At 47.7% G+C, this 20,551-nt stretch overlaps 1 protein-coding gene across 2 annotated transcripts in view; it reads left to right on the top strand.

The window, feature by feature from the left end:
• The window catches only part of bmpr2b (bone morphogenetic protein receptor, type II b (serine/threonine kinase)), a 40,563-nt gene that overhangs the window by 12,488 nt on the left and 7,524 nt on the right, over positions 1-20,551 (top strand). Inside the window, exons 2-7 of one of the 2 annotated variants that reach the window (XM_056301356.1) lie at positions 3,385-3,567; positions 5,327-5,506; positions 11,345-11,452; positions 11,710-11,801; positions 15,492-15,722; positions 19,546-19,660. In XM_056301356.1, coding sequence (XP_056157331.1) covers positions 3,385-3,567; positions 5,327-5,506; positions 11,345-11,452; positions 11,710-11,801; positions 15,492-15,722; positions 19,546-19,660 — 909 coding nt within the window. Of the gene's footprint in view, positions 1-3,381; positions 3,568-5,326; positions 5,507-11,344; positions 11,453-11,709; positions 11,802-15,491; positions 15,723-19,545; positions 19,661-20,551 lie in introns of both variants that reach the window. The other variant, XM_056301355.1, reaches the window with a different exon arrangement.

Genomic DNA, 20,551 nt, shown 5'->3' with positions numbered 1-20,551 from the left:
GTGTGGGTTTTTCAAATTTGCCCAGTCTGTAATTGTGTGCCATGAAAATCTTCTTTTGTTTCAGCAGAACTTACCTTTCCTTGCACAAAACAGCAGCAATGCTAGTGTTGTGATGAATTGTACCTTGGCAATAATCCACGTGTGCACACGCTGATGAAATATATCACGCGAGTAATTGTATATGCCCTTTGGCCGCATCCAAACCTCTTCACTGCGTGCAGGGTGAGCGTGGTTGGCCCAAGTGGGAAATGGAAACGCTAACCTTGTTCGTGTTAATGCGGCGCTCTCAGCCGAGCTGCCCCGGGACCCCAGTGTAAACTCCAGCACGCTGTAGTGCAAGACGAGACTCTACCAGACACTTAACTCTTAGTTTGAGCTCTTCTCCCACTCAGCCTGTACACAGCGTCTCCCTATTTAACTTTGCAGTAGCGCAAACGGTAGTCGGCAAAGGCCTTCAGGTTCAGGGACGCCGAGGCCCGCAGTAGGCCAGGGTTGACGGCTTTGGAGGAGCGGAGGAGCGTTGGCACCGGGCCCAGCGGAGTAACCGCTCCACCGCGTCGCCCTCTGCCCACACAGGCTAGCTTGACCTTGGGCAGGGCACGACCACCTGCCCTTCTCCCCCGCGCCGCCCTCCCCCCCTCCCCTTTCCGGATGCAGGGAGGGGGGGGAGGAGGCGGTAGCCAAGGAAACGAACTGGCACGTCGCGCTTCCCTTATCGGCAGATACGCAGAATGCAGGCTATGTAAACAAACACGCATCCCAGCGCCGGCTCGCTCTGCCCTCCGCCCCGCTGCTCCCAGATGTTTACCCAAACACACACGGACTTCTGAGTCGCACGCAGACTCCCTCGCCCCTCGCAAAGAAGCTTTTAGACTCGTTTTAAGATAGCTTGGGGAAACATAACAACCACCCTGCCTGACTAATATTCATGAATTCTGCGCCACATATCAAACACATAGCGTGGCGCAGCTGTCTTGTTTGGAGCCATCTACGGTTCACTCGCGGTTTTTGGCCGCAGATTTAATTAGTCATCCCGAAATAGAAACTGGCTTTGGACCAACATCAAATAAAGTAATAAGTGCACACTCTCAACATTGTCACTTGGAGTCTGGCTCACGAGCGTTAATGAATGGCTCTCCCCGCGTTCAGCGAACCTCATAATAGGGTGACATTATTTAAAGACAGACTACGTAGGAATTTAGCCCCTATCCAGCCTGCAAGTTTCACAAATGAAGTAATAATAATGGAGTGAACCTCTACTCTAATCGGTAGGATTTTAATTTGCTAATGTCCCTTGTGATTCTAATTCCGAGTACGTATCTTATCGCCCGATACCTAGTACCGACCTGATCCACTGCTTTTTTTTTTTTGGATTTTTTTTTCCTCCCCAGTTGTATCCGGCCAATTACATCGCTCTTCCGAGCCGTCCCGGTCGCCGCTCCGCCCCCTCTGCCGATCCGGGGAGGGCTGCAGACTACCACATGCATCCTCCGATACATGTGGAGTCGCCAGCTGCTTCTTTTCACCTGACAGTGAGGAGTTTGGCCAGGGGGACAAAGTGTGTGGGAGGATCACACTATTCCCCCTGGTTCCCCCTCCTCCTCGAACAGGCACCTCGACCGACCAGAGGAGGCGCTATTGCAGCGACCGGGACGCATACCCGCATCCGGCTTCCCACCCACAGACACAGACAGTTGTGTCTGTAGGGACCATCGACCAAGCCGGAGGTAACGTGGGGATTCGAACTGGCAATCCTTGTGTTGGTAGGCAACGGAATAGACTGCCATGCCAGCCCGGACGCCATCTCTTTTGACTCTAATCCCGAGTACATATCTTAGCAGCCGATACCTAGTACCGACCCAATCCATTGCTTTTGCCGAACAGTGCAAAGTTGGACCACTAGCTTGGGGGTCAGTGAGTGAAATAATTGATAGAATTAGTTTCTTTTTCACAATTAAAGAAATACAGGCTTCCATGTGCCAGAAATGCCGTATTAGCTTTTATATATGACATGTTACTGGTGGCTTTGGGATGTTAGTCCTGTGTAAAATGCTTCATACTGATACTCGCATTTTACCCTGGTCTCGGCCCAATATCCATGTCAGTGCATCCCTGGTTGTAAGCTAGCTTCTGTTGTATAGCCTGACAGCAGTACATGGTACCTAGGTGGTATGTGGTACATGTTTAATGAAGCTCTACTGTATCTTGCCTTCCATTGCCTAGGCCCCACCCTACACACACACACACACACACACACATACACACACACACACACACACACACACGCTCACACACAGAAAGCCTTAAAACTTTAATGTGTTTGTCTGTTGTTTTCAGAGTAATTAGGCCCTTCGTTGCAGCCGAGAGCATAAACTAGGGCTGCACAATATTGGAAAAAACTCAAGTTTTTTCTTCTTCTGCGATACGTATTATGATATTAAAAAATACAGGAATTTTCAGCAGATGATTTGAATAGCTCTATTTGGAAAGAATTAGTCATTCTAGATTAATTGGGGTGATTTTGTAGGAGAGTGCGTCTGCATAGAAAGAAAAAAAAGCTGAATTGTAGCAATTTTGGTTTTTGTTGAAAGTAATGTAATATGTGATAATATGTGTAACATGAATATATGTTATAATGTATATAATATAACATAAGAGTGTGGCCATCCTATATACATTAGAGCTGAAAATTTCTGTGCACGCCCCGGCACACAGCAGACAAGGAAGCATCAACAGCAGAAAAAATGCACATCCTGATACAGCCCAAAATAATGCATTGTCCTAAATTCCCAATATGTAGTTTGCACTTCACCAAAATAAAAACGACAATGAATGAGATAAGCAGAAAAAAACACCTGGTCTTAAAGATAAATTGAAATTTTAAAAATCCATACAACTTATATTGCTTACCTTTTTACAACCAAATCTTCATTTTCGGTGTTTTTCCTCCTCTTCCTCACTCCTTTTCTGGTTGTGGTTGACGACCAGCGGGGTCGGCTGTGGTTGTTTGATAACCTGCTCAAGAATGGTTGTGATTGGTGGTTCGTCACTCACTCGCGGCAAACTCCGTGTGTCCAAGAACCCTAAAATCGGAGACAATTATGTTATATCGGACAGACTTCTCTTGTAGATTAGTCATGGAAAATTAGAATTGTGTGAGTTTTCCTTTTGTATCAAGCAGCAAAGGTTGTAGCAAGAGGTGTTTGAGTTAATTTGCTTTACTTCACATTGCACGTCCCGCAGTGTGACTATTGCGCATTGCACATCGTGATGATGATGATGAAATGATACATCGTGCAGCCCTAGCATAAAGCAGCTTAGCGGAGAAGGTATCATGAATGAATTTAACCTTGCCCCCCCCCCCCACTTCCTTGTCTGCAGCAGCACAGGGCGAGGAGAGGGAGTGTGCATTCACGGACCAGCAGCAGCAGTGGGAGATGGAGCGAGTGGCGGGGGACGAAGGCCGCGTCTCCCCGGAAAACACCACCATTCGCTGTGCCAAAGGGAGCCACTGCTTCGGTCTGTGGGAGAAAAGTCCGCCGGGGGACGTGCGCCTGGTCAAGCAAGGTATAAGCACGTGTACACGACCACCGTTTACACCTTCACGTAAGAAGAATAACTGTCAAGGTGCCAGTAGCTCAGTCTGTGGACTTGAAAGAGGTAAATTATGGGTGTCGGGTAGCGTGGCGGTCTATTCCATTGCCTACCAACACGGGGATCGCCGGTTCAAATCCCCGTGTTGCCTCCGGCTTGGTTGGGCATCCCTACAGACACAATTGGCCGTGTGTGCGGGTTGGAAGCCGGATGTGGATATGTGTCCTGGTCACTGCACTAGCACCTCCTCTGGTCGGCCGGGGCACCTGTTTGGGATTGAGGGGGAACTGGGGGGAATAGCGTGATCCTCCCATGCGCTACAACCCCTGGCGAAACTCCTCACTGTCAGGTAAAAAGAAGCGGCTGGTGACTCCACATGTATCGGAGGAGGAATGTGGTAGTCTGCAGCCCTCCCCGGATCGGCAGAGGGGGCGGAGCAGCGACCGGGACGGCTCGGAAGAGTGGGGTAATTGGCAAAGTACAACTGGGGAGAAAAAAAAGGGGGGGTCCATCCAAATAAAAAAGAGGTAAATTCTCTTTAATTTGAAAGAAATTAAGGAAACCAGCCTTGATTTGGCTAACTTTAAGCAAGAGGGGGCGCCACACTGAATAGGAGCCTTTTAGTTAGTTAAAAAATGATACGTGTGTTATATTTTAATATGTTTTAATAGTTTCCACATTAAATAGTCATAGAACTTCATTGTGTCTGTAATTTTTATGTGTTTCCTTTCATTGACAGTGCCAGCCAGGAACACAATCAAGATATTGATATCGGATGCCGATAGTGCAGTAACACACTTTTGTTTCCCAAATCCAGATGAACTGGTCAACACAATTTTTCTTGCATGGGGTTTTTCAACGGATTCCAGCTAACTTTTGGGTGCTGAATCCAAATCTGGCATTAGTTTTTGCCTATCACATCAGGTTTTTGAACTATGAAAAATTATTATTTTTGAGAAAACAGCAATTTTACACTCGAAGTTAAAAAAAAACACTGTTGCATAAGAGGATCGATAGATGCAAAAATGATTACAATGAATAAATAAACACTCAGCCTAGCATTAAATTACTTAGGAAATGAATAGGGGTCATTTTTATCCCCACCAAGATTGCCGGACTAGATGGTCAAATTTTGTAAAATCCTGAATAAGGAGCATACAGATAGCACAAAAAACTTGATGTGATAGAGAAAATCTGAGCTCAGATTTGGATTCAGCAGCCCGAAAGTAGCCGAAAACAGTTTCCAAAGTCCTTGCAAGAAAAAAAAAACTATATTTTTGTAGACCGGTTATTGAGGTTGCAGATTCGGGGCTCAGTGACATGTTCAGCGCTAGTCGTGACGCTGTAACGTTCACGGCTCTCGATTCAATTCCAATGAAAGATTCGTCTAACGGGGACACAACACAATAGCTGTAAATGGAAACCTTGAGGTGAAGAGAAAGAAGGGAACAGGCTGCATACAGGCACATATTCAAACACACCACTGGTACACACGCCCACACTCCGTTCAGTGGCAAGACTAACAAAAATTGCTCTACCTCATCGCACACGCAACCACTTACTAGAGAGTTGACTTTCGAGATGTGAAGGTTCCGCACACGAGAGCATGCAGCAGCAGCAGCACCCCTTCTCTTATCTCTTATCTGCCTCTCCCTTAATCTCACTCCCCTGCTCGTCTCCTGTCATCCCCCTGTTCTCCGACCCTCCGTCTGTCCCTGAATCCCCCCGGCAGGTTGCTGGACGCACCTGGCTGACCAGCAGGAATGCCGTGATGACCGCTGTGTGGTGACCAATCTGCCCCCGCAGATCCAAAACGGGACGTACCACTTCTGCTGCTGCGGCAGCGACATGTGCAACGTCAACTTCACGGAGGACTTCCCCCCACCAAGTCCCACCACGGTCCAGCCGTTCTGTAAGGACCCACACACACACACACACACACACACACACACACACACACTTTTGATCCTAACTGTGCAGTGTGTACATCGCCGAGTTGCCATATGCATCAGTGTTTAACACACACAAGCACGTAGGTGCACTTACATAGACGCATGCGTTTGACCTTGGATCCGTTAAGGTGCTTTCACACCCGACACACAAACTCCACTCAACTCTGTCGAACCCGTCATAGTGTATGGGTCACCCCGTGCATTAACTCAGCAGTCCAGCGTGGTTGAACCTTTGCAACTTTTTCAAAGTTAACGGGAGGAGAAGTTAGGGAGCGCCTGATTTTGGCAGTCTTTTTATTCCCTGATCTTAATGATGGAGCATCATCAGTACACCATGACTGTTGCAAGACAGCACTTAATCACAGGCATATTTCCAGTCAAGTTGGCATGCCAGGTGTTTGCTCTTTGTTTTGCTCTCTCTCTCTCTCTCTCTCGCTCTGTCTCTCTCATTCTCTCACGCTCTCTCTCGTGCGCTCTCTCCCTCTCTCGTGCTCTCTCTTTCTTGCTCTCGCTCGCTCGCGCTCTCTCTCTCTCTCACGCTCTCTTTCTCTGTCTCTGTCCCTGTCTCTCTCTCTGCTGAAGGCACCATGGCAAATACTACGCTCACTGCGTTCTATGTTAAAGCTCCTTTGCTTTCTGTCTCCCTTACTCACATACGCACACACACACACACATACACACACACACACACAGAGTTGTGGGCACATGGGCAGGCGGTTACATTATGTATACACATACACTGTACTACCAAAATCAGACACAGTTAAGCGTATTCAGCTGAGCTATTCGCATACATTCAGTTTTTGCACAGTCGCGACATATTTACACATCCGCATAATCACACACTTCTGCCTCCGTTCTCAGTCACGTGCACCTGGCGCCAAACACTGGTTTTAAATAAATTGCTTTTTTTGCATTCAAATAGCCGAGTTTGCATTTGAGGGGATCTTTCAGCCCTTTTGGTGGCGGTGCAATCAAACTCCTTGATTAAGGGGGGCATCCGGGTAGTGTGGCAGTCTATTCTGTTGCCTATCAACACGGGATCGCCGGTTCAAATCCGCATGTTACATCCGGCTTGGTCGGGTGTCCCTACAGACACAATTGGCCGTGTCAGCAGATGGGAAGCCGGATGTGGGTATGGTTGCTGCACTAGCACCTCCTCTGGTCAGTCGGGGCGCCTATTCAAGGGGGAGGGGGAACTGGGAGGAATAGCGTGATCCTCCCACGTGCTACGTCCCCCTGGCGAAACTCCTTACTGTCAGGTGAAAAGAAGCGGCTGGTGACTCCACATGTATCGGAGGAGGCATGTGGTAGTCTGCAGAGGGGGTGGAGCAACGACCAGGAACGGCTCGGAAGAGTGGGGTAATTGGCCAAGTACAATTGGGGAGGAAAAAGGGGGGGGGGAAATCCACACACACAAAGTAAAAAAAAAAAAAAAGAAAAGAAAGAATTACACACTGTAGGTGCAGTCATCTGAATGGTAGTTTACTAATTCTGTTGCCCACATACACACATGCACGCACACACTGTCCTCTATCTCTTAAGTACGTCATCTGTCAGCGTGCCATGGCTGGCAAGGCGTCTGCTGTGTGGATGTGCTGGTCAGCGTTGGAACGGACAGTTGTCAAAACACAGGGTCAGTTTATGTGAACGCCGTCATCCCGATTACTCAGAGTGTAAGGCGATGTTTCGATTAAAACCCACAAGATTTCTCTTAATACCTGGGTAAAAAAGGGGACTCACTTAATAATCTTGCCAAGTTCTACATTCTGAGGTCTTTGTGTTACACAAACCACATCAGGTTTATTGCCGCCGGTGACCTTTTCTCAAGCAGAGTTTCATAAGTTTCACAAAAATGAAAAATCAGACATTTCAATGTCAGGCCAGCTGTTGATTTTGACCTTAAACCAAGTGGAAGAACCAGACGTGCTGTTTTCCATCTCTCTCAAGTCTGAGCAATGCTTTTATCCTTTATGATCATATTATGAGCGTGCAAAAACGTACTGCGTGAAAGGAGAAGGTTATGGCGATATCTTTAGCTCTGGTCTGCCATCGGACCAGCGCTGCAAGACGTTCACTCTGTCTCTCCCTTCCTGTTCTCGCTCTTGTCTGTCCTTATCTAATAACGAGGAACCAAGCAAAGCCGAGCTTTTCTTGCCTGAGTGAACGAAATGCTCTTTTTCTATCATCGCTCTGGATCTCTGTTTTGAGTGGGTCGTCACATCGCTGGGCTGTTCTCTGCTTTTATAATCAGTGTTGGCAGCTCGTGTGGTCTGGAGACGGTTACCGTGGATGATGGTGTCTGGATAGATTTGAGCTGCACATGCATGTGTGTATCCGTGTGCTTATGTATTGTTAGGGGTGGGACGATTCATGAATGTCACGGTTCGATACGTGTCATGATTCAGGGCTCACGGTTTCGACAGTATGATGCAGTGAATGCCTTGGTAAGCAAGAGACAGAACACCATTTCGCTTCTCTATTTTTCATTTATTTTAGGAATTAGACCCAACATTTTGGCGTTATGGCGGCACGGTGGCGCAGTGGTTGGCACAGTCGCCTCACAGCAAGAAGGTCCTGGGTTCTAGCCCTGGGGTAGCCCAACCTTGGGGGTCGTCCTCTGTGTGGAGTTTGCATGTTCTCCCCATGTCTGCGTGGGTTTCCTCCCACAGTCCAAAGACATGCAGGTCAGGTGAATCGGCCGTACTAAATTGTCCCTAGGTGTGAATATGTGTGTCGGCCCTGTGTGATGGCCTGGCGGCCTGTCCAGGGTGTCTCCCCGCCTGCCGCCCAATGACTGCTGGGATAGTCTCCAGCATCCCCGCGAACCTGAGAGCAGGATAAGCGGTTCGGGTTATGGATGGATGGATGGAGTTTGGCATTATAAAGGCACTCATTCAAATGTAATGCAATTGCAAAAGTTCCAACAAAATGTTGTGCCATCTTTTCTTGTGTAACACACTTGCTTTACTTTAAAACTCTAAACTTTATAAACTACTAGAACGACCAAGGCGGTCATTTTGACTGTTAATATACAGACCTGCCTCTCCCTGGATGCTCCTAAAGTTGCATATATTTGCATCGAAATGAATTTTAGATCAACTGCACAAAAGAAGTTACGATAAGATCTGCCTAAAACGACCATGAGCGGTCAAAATGGCCGCGCGTAATCTGCGCGTCATCGTGCCTGTCATGTCACTATTTATGACGTGTTGTTCGCGTAATTTCCTTCGCTACATTCGCTTCTTTTTTTTACATTTCACGTTTTATAGGCCTTGTTGCGCTTGTTAGATTAGCAGTATGTGTTTTCCTTTTTGTTTTTCAGGTATTATTTCCAACACGTCTGGGTACAGCCGCCATTTCAGACGCACCGTGACCACTACCGAGGCACTGCAGTATTTACAGGCGTCGGACAGCGGCCATTTTAAATTGTTTGAGAAATTGTATCGTAATGATCACTGATGTGTAGACTCGCTAGGCGGTTGGCTAACAGGTCGGACCCTTTAGTCGACTGGTTAGAGCACTCGCCCGTGGCGTGGGCGACCCAGGTTCGCATCCTGGCTGCGGCGGTTCCCAGCTGCCCCCTGAATGCGCTGCAGTATTATAGTTGTTAAAACGTTGATTTTGGTGTCAGTCGTTTCCTAACAGACGTACTAACACATGCAGTGTGTTAATATCTCAGTTGGGCCTTTACGTATCTTGACAGAATGTAGAGTTTAAAGACTGGCGGTCATTTTGACCGCCCACGGTCATTTTAGGTAGGAGTGAAATCCCGGTCGTTCTAGTGTTAATAACACACGATCTCGCGAAATGGGGTGCGTCTCGAACCGTGAAGACCATGTCGAACGATTCGGAAATCGAGCCAGTATCGTCCCACCCCTAGTATCCATTCATTTTGTGTGTCTGGCTTAGTGTTTGTGTATTTGTGTTTGTGTGGGTGCAGGCGTGCGTGTGGCAGGTCCTGTGCAACCTTTTCCACCTGAACCTGTGTGCCTGCATGTGTCGTAGTAGTCATGTTTGTGTGTCTCGTATATGGGTACTCATGCGAGGTTGTCAGTCAGGGCTGCCCTCGAGCGCTCGAATTCATCAATTATTGACAAGTCGGTGGTCTCGCAGCAGTCCGGGTCTGTTTGCTGATGTAACGGGATGCAGCAGAGCCCCGTTTGGTTTTCCCCGCACATACTTTTTTGATTTTCTGCTCTGCGTTTCTGCGAGTGGCTGTGCGCGAAAGCAACTCGGCTGTTTGTGTGTCTGTCTGCTTAAGATGTGGGGTGTACGTGTCTTAGAGCTTAATACACACCTGGTGTAAACATAGCAGATTTTGTTTTTGAGATTTCTAGACATCATCTCTGCAGTGATGTCTAAGTTATGTTGTGGGTGAGAGGACCAGCTGTGTGTGAGCATGTGTACGTGTGTACGTGTGTGTGTGTGTGTGTGTGTGTGTGTGTGTGTGCACGTCGTTATTCTTTCCAGACTATATTACTGATTTAAAATCTCATTAATCGTGTCCAACTGAAAGGTAACAACCGTAGCCATCTTGGCTCACAACCTCTGCCTTCACACCCACTACTACGACCCAAAGTCACCCAACGAGCACTCTCCGTTTAATAATACCCCCGCCCCACACTCCCACCCCCATCACAGCCACACTGCTTTCAAAGTGGGGCAACACACATTTGCATACGTGTTATTTTGCTTTCCCCCTTTTTGCCTGTTCACTTCCTCCGCCTCGAAATTCAATGGGTCATTTAACTCCCCCGCATTCCCACAACTCCCCCCTTCCCCCCTCCTCCCCCAGCTCACTTGGCTGTTTTTCAGTCTATTGACCATGCTTCATGCCTCTTTGGAACAGATTGATTTTTTTTTTTTTTGTAAACATACGCTTCACCTCACCTGACCCATATGACTGATCATTCACAAACACGCACACACACGGCATACAGACACACGCACACACACACACACGCTTGAGAGCTTTCAGTTGTTAAGTGCTGGGTTGTGTGCGTCCCTGTGTGTGTACGTGCCTGCATGCTTTCTTAATTATTGAGCTACTCATTGGGAAACTAAATTAATGATCAACTTACAATGCACACGCCTATTTTGGACGGGGCTCTCCGCAGCTCTGGTGAGGCGTTTGCAGCTGTCGGCCAAATGGGCTGCAGCACATTTCCAGCCATGTTGTCATTAAGGTTGCTCGAGTCCTTGAGTAAAGCCATTTGAATATTGTTGTTATGGCATTTAGGTAAACGGCCTTTAGATCTGCTCTCTTGGGCACCCGGGTAGCGTAGCGGTCTATTCCGTTGCCTGCCAGCACGGGGATCGCCGGTTCGAATCCCCGTGTTACCTCCGGTTTGGTCGGGTGTCCCTACAGACACAATTGGCTGTGTCTGCAGGTGAGCCAGATGTGGGTATGTGTCCTGGTCGCCGCACTAGCGCCTCCTCTGGTTGTTCGGGGCGCCTGTTCTCAGGGGGAGGAGGAACTGGAGGGATAGCGTGATCCTCCCATGCGCTATGCGCCCCCCCGGTGAAACTCCTCGCTGTCAGGTGAAAAGAAGTGGCTGGTGACTCCACATGTACAATCTGGGATAAAAAGAGGGTAAAATCCACAGAAAAAAGATCTGCTTTCTCACCCCTTTGCCCTTTTCAGCTGTATTTCCGTAGCCTGATCTTAAAGAGTGAACAACACAAGTAGCACCATGGTCAAATATCCCGCTCTTGCCCCCAGTATTTGGTTTTGCCTTCGTAGAGGTAGGTATTTGACATTTTGAACTCATGTGTGTGATTGTCTTCCTCTTCAGACACACGCACGTTGCACTATGAGGAGACGGTGATCATCACCCTGGCGTCTGTCTCAGTGCTGGCCGTGGTTGCCGTAGCAGCCTTCTTTGGTTACCGCATGATGCACGGTGAGTTACCATGGCGCCGCACTCAACGGGGAAGAGAACAAATTGTTTATCCTTTTCTTTCAACCTCATGATTTTTTTTTTAAAGCTTTTAGGCTTTCAGTTAGCTTTGACTACATTCTGAACTGCACCTTTGACCGTATATGTTAAATACCACAAATGTGCCCCGAAACCCTGTTTATGTTATCTGATTGGGCTGTGAACTTGTGTGTGTGTGCGTGCGTGCATGTGGGTGGGTGTTTTGTTTTTCACGTCACAAGGAGATGGTAAACAAGGTCTCCACAACCTGAACATGATGGAGGCTGCAGGTTCAGAGAGTTCGCTGGACCTAGACAACCTCAAACTGCTAGAGGTCAGTACACCTTGCTCTCTCTCTCTCTCTCTCTCTCTCTCTCTCTCTCTCTCTCTCTCTCTCTCTTTCTCTCTCTCTCTCTCTCGCTGTCTCTCTCTCTCTCTCTCTGTCAGCCTTTCAGGCCCTCTCTCTGGGCCCTCTGGGCCGTGTTTGTCTTTGAGCTCGTTTTCTGTTTCTGTCCATCTCTTTGTCTTTGTCCAACCCAGGGTTATTATTTGTTTGTTGTCAGAACAGATTGCAGCTACACGCCAAAAAAATTCTTAAGCCCCTTGATAAAAAAAAAAAAAAAGAATTTTTAAGGGCATCCAGGTAGCGTAGCGGTCTATTCCGTTGCCTACTAACATGGGTATCGCTGGTTCGAATCCCCATGTTACCTCCAGCTTGGTCAGGTGTCCCTACAGACGAGTTGGCCGTGTCTGCTGCAGGTGGGGAGCCGGATGTGGGTATGTGTCCTGGTCGCTGCACTAGCGCCTCCTCTGTTAGGCCAGGGCACCTGTTCGAGGGGGAACTCGGGGGAATAGCATTACGGCCCCCTGGCGAAACTCCTCACTGTCAGGTGAAAAGACGCGGCTAGCGACTTCACATATATTAGAGGAGATATGGTAGTCTACAACCCTCCCTGGATCAGCGGGGCAGGGGGGGGGGCAGTGACCGGGACGGCTCGGAAAATAGGGTAATTGGCCAAGTACAATTATGGAGAAAGGGGGAGGGGGCCTCAGTTTTTATAACCTGTAATGGGGCTGTTCATCGCATAAATCACTTTTCTGCTGGCCAAGTGAAGGGCCGAAATGAAAACACTACGATGTCAACGTGGTGGCCACATAATGCAGTGCAAGTCCAGCGGCTTTAATTACAAGCACCGTAGACTGTGATTAATGAGGGGGGTGGATACAATATACCACAGCGCTAGACAAAATGGGTTATGTTCTGTAAGACACAAAGTGCAGCCCACTGGGAGCTGGGGACGAAGGGTTTCGAGACACCCGGTATCAGCAAAGCAGTTTTTCCATTTAAAGCTGTCATTCCATGGTTCAGTTGTGTGCACCACTATATCCACACAAACCTTGGAATTCACTGCTTGCCTGTTGCTGAGTCCGTGGGTTTGTGTCTTTGTCTCTGCGTTCACAAGATGGAGACAAAAAAACGCATCAACTATATGAAAAATTCATGGTCGAAAATAGACTTACTGTTTTTGTCATGAAGCCACGTCAATTTGGTTGGATTTCTGTATCTGAACCCTAATCTCATCTCTTTGGAGTCAGTGGCGTGCTCAGTCCTCTCTGTAGTTAAGTAATATATTTGTTGGGTGCTCTTTGGTCCAAGGTTAGTAGTTTCAGATGAGAAAAAGAGAACAAATCTCTCTGTCAGAGAGATTTGTTCTCTTTTTCTCATCCTAATCTCATCTCCTTTGTCAGGTGGTGCACAGTCAGCGCTGAGCATTTTTGTATTTTCTGAGATTCAGATTCCAAAATCCAGTTAACATTTTTAAAAAATTCTATGCCGCATTTTTTATTATGATTTTTTTAGACTTTTTATTGGATTGTTTGTCCATTGACTGTAAAGGCTCATGCACACCTTAAGTTTCTTGTGGACAGGTGAGTTGGAGGAAAATCCATAGGTAAGAGAATCAATCCAATTTTATCATGAGTGCAATAGCAGCACACGGTCCCTGCAACAAGGATGACAAGCAAATCTGTGAAGTGTTCCACATTTTTGCATCTCTACTACTACTACTGCTACTACTTTTGGCTGCTCCCATTAGGGGTCGTCACAGCGGATCGTCTGTTTCCATCTCTTCCTGTCCTCTGCATCTTCCTCTGTCACACCAGCCACCTGCATGTCCTCCCTCACCACATCCTTAAATCTCCTCTTTGGCCTTCCTCTTTTCCTCTTCCCTGGCAGCTCCATATTCAGCATCCTTCTCCCAGTATACCCAGCGTCTCTCCTCCACACATGTCCAAGCCATCTCAATCTTGCCTCTCTTGCTTTGTCTCCAAACCGTCCAACCTGAGCTGTCCCTCTAATATACTCATTCCTAATCCTGTCCTTCTTCGTCACTCCCAATGAAAATCTTAGCATCTTCAACTCTGCCACCTCCAGCTCTGCCTCCTGTCTTCTCATCAGTGCCACTGTGTCCAAATCAGACAACATAGCTGGTCTCACTACCATCTTGTAAACATTTTTGTATCTCTAATAAAGTTTATTGCAAGTAAAAGGACAGTGTGCAGGAATTCTCTCTTCTCTTGCTTATTGCTTGTCCATTAAAAGGTTTTCCAGTTTTGTTGTATCTCTACAAACAAAACCAGACTTTACATTCGTTATTCAACCAGAGACGTTAGCTGGCTCTGTCTGACCCATTGGTTTGTGGGATCGCAACGCTTGTGCCGTTTTCTTTATTATTTATGCCCAGACAGACCAGCTGACTGACTGACTGACTGACTGACAGACAGACAGCTCTTCCTGCACATCCACATTGCTATCAAGCAGCTAAAAATACAAGGACATGGATTTTATTCTGCTCAGGTTACATCTGGCGACGTCTTTTCAGACAGCAGCTGAATTCAGAACACTGTCCTTGTGTCTTATCAAACCCAGACATACTCACTTTTTGCTTCAAACTCAGAGCAGAGGAGGAATGGGAGAGGAAGCCCGACGGTCAGACTAAACAAGTCTTTGCAGTCCACCCCTTAAACCACCAGTGGGAATGTTAAAAGATTCAGTGGAGATTGAGGTGTAGATTAAATAAACGGGTGTTTAAACTGACTTCAAGTTCACCTCGAATCTGAAAATTAGGCACGGCAATGATTTTCGAGGCAGTTGTGTTTGGGATGTTGGCACCATAGAGGCCTTCTAAAGAACCCGCCCAATCAGGACTTCTACCTTGCTCTTCATGAACAGGCCATTGGGCCATTTGTTTTTTTTTATTTATTCTTTTTTGGATTCCTCCCCCCCCCTTTTCTCCCCAGTTGTATCTGTCCAATTTCCCCACTCCTCTGAGCCATCCTGGTCGCTGCTCCACCCCCTCTGCCGATCCGGGGAGGGCTGCAGACTACCACATGCCTTCTCCGATACATGTGGAGTTGCCAGCCGCTTCTTTTCACCTGACAGTGAGGAGTTTCACCGGGGGGATGTAGTGTGTGGGAGGATCATGCTATTTCCCCCAGTTCCCCCACCCCCCTGAACAGGTGCCCCGACCGACCAGAGGAGGCGCTAGTGCAGCAACCAGGACACATACCCACATCCGGCTTCCCACCCGCAGACATGGTCAGTTGTGTCTGTAGGGACGCCCGACCAAGCCGGAGGTAACACGGGGATTTGAACTGTCGATCCCCGTGCTGGTAGGCAATGGAACAGACCGCTACGCTACTCGGACACCATCGGGCCATTTGTATCATTGGATGCTGTCACTGTCTGTCAGTTGTTATGGCAATCTGTCTTTCTGTTTTTGTCTTGGTTTGATCGTCTTTCCTTGTACATTTTGTCTCTGTCTTGACCCGCTGTCTTCCTTTATCTACATTTCTGCATCTTTATCCTCATATGAGCAAAATTCGAACAGAATGTTGTTGCACAAACAAACAAAATCCTGGTTGTCATCCTTATCGTTCTCTCTTCTCTCATAAGTCATTCTAGATAAAGTACAAAGGCCTCTTTTTAAATCCTCTCTCTCTCTTTCTGTCTCTCTCGCTTCAGCTCATCGGCCGCGGCCGGTACGGCGCTGTGTACTGTGGCTCACTGGACGAGCGACCCGTGGCGGTCAAGGTGTTCACGGCAGCCAACCGTCAGAACTTCCTTAACGAGTGCTCCATATACCGGCTCCCACTGCTGGAGCACGACAGTATCGCCCACTTCGTGGCCGCCGATGAGCGGACCGGTGCGGAGGGACGGACCGAGTACCTGCTGGTGATGGACTGCTACCCACACGTGAGTAGAGGCACCATCTGCTCATGTATGTAGAAGAAGTGTGTGGGTGTGCGTGGGCGCGTTGAAGGATTCGGGGCTTTGGTTCTCCGGTTTGGACAGTAGCTACATTTACAGTGCCTTCAGAAAGTATTTACCGCCCTTGAAGTATTTCACATGTCCTTCTCCTCTAGATTGTAACAAATTGAAATAACTTTTTTCTCTCCTCAATAGCTCAAAAAAATCACCACATTTATGAAGTAGACACTAGATTTTCATACAAGAAAATTTATTTTTCAAACATGAAAAGAGCCACATTTTTTCTCATGATCAGAAATATTCATACCCCGAGAGTCAGTACTCTCTAGATAGCTGTGTGCAGCATTAATAGTTGAGTCTTTTTGAGTATATCTGTATTTTAGTCTTTGATGTAATTCAGAAGACATCTAAACACTTTGAGTTTGACTTTATTCCCTAATTACTTGTATAGGAATAGAAAAAAGAAACTTTTCAATTTATCTAAATTTCACTTTGCAACACAGTAAAATGAGAAATAATCAATAGGCTGTGGATACTTTCCGAGGCCACTGTAGCTGTGCAGCATACTTCTATAACTGCAGATAGACTAAGGTGGTACTTCAACAGCAGCGTTTATTTGACTGGAAGCACTACAGCCGCAGTCAAAACCCAAGTTTACATTGAGTTGTTTGACATTCAGGTCAGTTTACAATGAGCAAGGCACTCTCTGCAATCATCTTGACATCAAGTGAAAAATGACAGAACATATTCTGGCAGCTGGTTGATGCACTCACAGAGTACCTTGATGCAAGTTTAGTTACTCTCAGTGTTAATCAGGGAACACAGCTAGATACAGGAAACTACCATGTTGCTATTTGCGTAAACCAACCCATCGCCATTGCATCTGGTGTAGTGGAAAATTCTGTCACTTTTGGGTTGTGTGTACATAATTTTTCATTTGTGTGTGCGATTCTGTTGTCAGCGGCACGGTGGCACAGTGGTTAGCGCGGTCGCCTCACAGCAAGAAGGTCCTGGGTTCGAGCCCTGGGGTGGTCCAACTGCGGGGGTCGTCCCAGGTCGTCCTCTTTGTGGAGTTTGCATGTTCTCTGCGTGGGTTTCTTCCCAGTGCGCTGGTTTCCTCCCACAGTCCAAAGACATGTAGGTTAGATGAATCGGCCATACTAAATTGTCCCTAGGTGTGAATATTTGTGTGTGTGTGTCGGCCCAGTGATGGCCTGGCGGCCTGTCCAGGGTGTCTCCCTGCCTGCCGCCCAATGACTGCTGGGATAGGCTCCAGCATCCCCATGAGCCTGAGAGCAGGATAAGCGGTTTGGACGATGGATGGATGGATGGATTCTGTTGTCAATACAGTCATACCGTTTGAACACTTTACCAAAAGGTTTATTGATTTAAGACCTGTTACATACAGTCACGTGTCAGTAGCTATGATATTTATTGTAACACTATACATCATTGTGGCAGAGTAGGGTGCAGTAGTGCCTGTCTCAAATCAGCGTAATTGGCTTGAGACAGGTTAAATCCGGACTGCACCCAAACAAAGACACACCACAGACTGGGAGAAAGTGAAAGCTTCTCAGCTAGAGACATCAGATGTCTGCTTTTGAACCTGTTTAATCCTTGGTGTTTTTATCTGTCTTTGATGGAAATAAATGGGTTGTTGCGCCCTGACCTACCATTTGTGTACATGTCTCTGTACCGGGGAACCCTGTGTGTGATGCCGGCTTGCAGCAATTCAGCGTAACCATTGAAAACAGGCGTTGCTGCAACTTAATACATTTTTATATCAGCAGTTTGGTCGGGCTTATGTTTTGAACTTGACATTTGAATCAAGTTCTTCAAAGTACACACTGCATGAGTAAAGATGTTGACGCCATGGTTACAACCCAGAAACTGGCCAAATATTGCAACTGAGACCGCCCATGTTTGCTACTGGTCATATTTTCCACTAAACCCAGGGCGTCCGGGTAGCATAGTGGTCTATTCCGTTGCCTACCAACATGGGGATCGCCAGTTCCCTCCGGCTTGGTCAGGCGTCCCTACAGACACAACTGACCGTGTCTGTGGGTGGGAAGTCGGATGTGGCTATGTGTCCTGGTCACTGCACTAGCACCTCCTCTGGTCGGTCGGGGCGCCTGTTCAGGGGGGAGGGGGAGCTGGGGGGGAATAGCATGATCCTCCCATGTGCTACATCCCCCTGGCGAAACTCCTCACTGTCAGGTGAAAAGAAACATCTGGCAATGCCACATGTATTGGAGGAGACATGTGGTAGTCTGCAGCCCTCCCCGGATCGGCAGAGGGGGTGGAGCAGCGACCAGGATAGCTCAGAAGAGTGGGGTAATTGGCCGGGAACAATTGGGGAGAAAAAGGAGGGGAATTTTTTTTTTTTTCCACGACACCCATGTAGCACTTTCTCTGATGTCTTACATATGTGCACTTTTCATTGAAAGAAGACCGCTGTAGCGCGTGTAGCCATGGCGACGAAGAGCGGGCAAGGACAGGAGTCTGAATAGAAAATACATTTGTATTCATGTTGACACTGATGTGATTTTGTTATGGACAAATGGGGCTAATATGATTTTCTTAGGTATCGGATGTACAACTTTCCTTCGGATTGTTTTTGTACAAAGAAACCCGAGGCTTGTGTGTCTGTGTCTGTGTAACTGGGCTAACACAGGATGATCAAGATAATTGAAGGAAATGAGCAGTATCCAATATTCCTTCAGATGATTGATTAAATCTTATCTTTTTTTATCGTTACTCAGTGTACGTCATTATCACCGACATAATCATAACTTTAATTTCTCTAAAACAAGAGTTTTTTTTTTACCGCAGTTCTTGTTTTTTTTTGATAACACATTGACCCCAGTGGAGGAAATTCCTTTTTTTTTTTTTTTTTTGCTTCCAGCGGGAGTGTGGGGTCAACCACACGACATTGCCCGTGGTGCGGTTATGAATTCAGTGTTGCTCAAGGCCAATTTTGGTCGCTTGGACGGGGGGCTGTCCATTAGTGTCAGAAAATTTGAACTCATATTTTCTTTTTCTTCTGCTCTTATCAATGTGTTGCCAACGTCGCCCGACTTGGAAAATGTGTGTGAAAGGTCGACGATAGCAGATCACATGGGTACACCATCTTGTCAATCTCACCCAAAGAGTGTGTGTGTGCACAGCACACATGTTTTGGGCATGTGCTTAGCTGTGTGTAGTGTTATGGGAGGATGCTGTGGCTCTAGAGCGCCACTCACTTCCTGTCGGCTGACTTTGATCTGAAATGACAAACATGGACTCCGCAGCGGTCGTCCTATCGCTCACCCCTCTGGAGGGAGTTGCACTAGGTTTATAAAGTCCCTTTCGAAAATGTGAACTAGTAAGTTGTAAATTGGCAATTTACAACCTTATATTGGTTGTAAGGCGACCACCACAGCAGCTGCCCAATCCAAACCAATTTGTGTGGTGTAAATGTCGACTTATTGCACACTGAGGTTGTAACCGGGGGTTAGATTGGAGTTAGACACGGCTGGTCTGTTCATAAAACAGGAAGCGGCTAAATGACTTTTCCCTTTTTCTTTCTTTCTTCCGCTCTGCGATTGCTCTCCCATTTTACCCTTTCTTTGCTGCCCCCGCTCCTCGTCCTCACCCCGGTCTCCCGTCTGAACTCACCCCTCCCCTCCACCTTCCGCTCTTTCTCCCGCTGGCACATCCGTCACCGTCCTCTTTCCGTCTTAAATCTATTGTCCGTTTCTCCCCCCCTCCTCTGGTCACGTTGTGCTCTGCCCTGTCCCCTGCCTCCATCTATCCAAACCGTTCGCAGGGTTCTCTGAGCCGCTTTTTGAGCCTTCAGATTAACGACTGGACCAGCAGCTGCCGACTGGCCCACTCTGTCACCCGAGGCCTGGCCTACCTGCACTCCGAACTCTTCAAAGGAGGTGAGCCGGGGGCATAAACATAGCCGGGCAAACATGGCGTGCGCACACACAAACACACACGCGCATGTACACGTGCTTGCTTAATCATGCAACTGCTCACAGTTCACGAAGGGCCAAGTTCTACCCCCCGCTGCCTCTGTTCATGAATGACACACACGCACACACACAAACACACACACACATTATAATTGTTTAGAAGGGTCTTATTTTGTGTGTGTGTGTGTGTGTGTGTGTATTTTACCCTTTCTGACCATTACCTGCTAGATCCTTCGCTAAACCCTCATGGGACCGCTGTGTGCAGTTCCTGTTTGGCTTGGAGCACTTAACAGCCCCGCTTTTGGACAGGCGCACACACATACACTCACACACGCTGCATGCACTTCCAGCGAAGGGTATTTATAGACTGGCCGCAGGCTAGCCTCTGAGAGGAAGGGAGGAGAGACAGAGAAATGAGGAGAGAGGTCGAGAGAAGGGGACTGGGGGGGGGGTGCAGAGTGAATCAGAGAGGGAGAGTCAGCAGAGAGTGATATACACAAAAGTTGGTGGTGGTGGGGGGGAAGACAGGCATCCCAGTGGCAGCACTGTAATATCCCTGTGACCACAGGAAATCATTTTAAGTAGGCAGCGGTGGTCGAATGATCTGAGTTTGCTTCCTCTCTCTCTCTCTCTCTCTGCCTCCCTCCCCCTCCTCGGTCTGTCGTGTTGTCTTTCTCGCTCACTTTCGGTGTTCTGTGTCAGAGCTCCGTATCTCTCTTCCACATCCCTTCCCCTCCTCTCCTGCTCTCGCCATCAACAGCGATATCCATCAAAACAGACTGAGAGGTGGGGAGACAACAGAGTGCACTTTAAATGGCTTCTGTGCACCGATAAGGGAACTGAAGACGAGGGATC

Source organism: Lampris incognitus, chromosome 21, assembly GCF_029633865.1.
Source record: "Lampris incognitus isolate fLamInc1 chromosome 21, fLamInc1.hap2, whole genome shotgun sequence".
Classification (NCBI taxonomy): domain Eukaryota; kingdom Metazoa; phylum Chordata; class Actinopteri; order Lampriformes; family Lampridae; genus Lampris; species Lampris incognitus.
The sequence above is the reverse complement of the archived record's forward strand: the minus strand, read 5'-3'. Positions and strand labels throughout refer to the sequence as shown.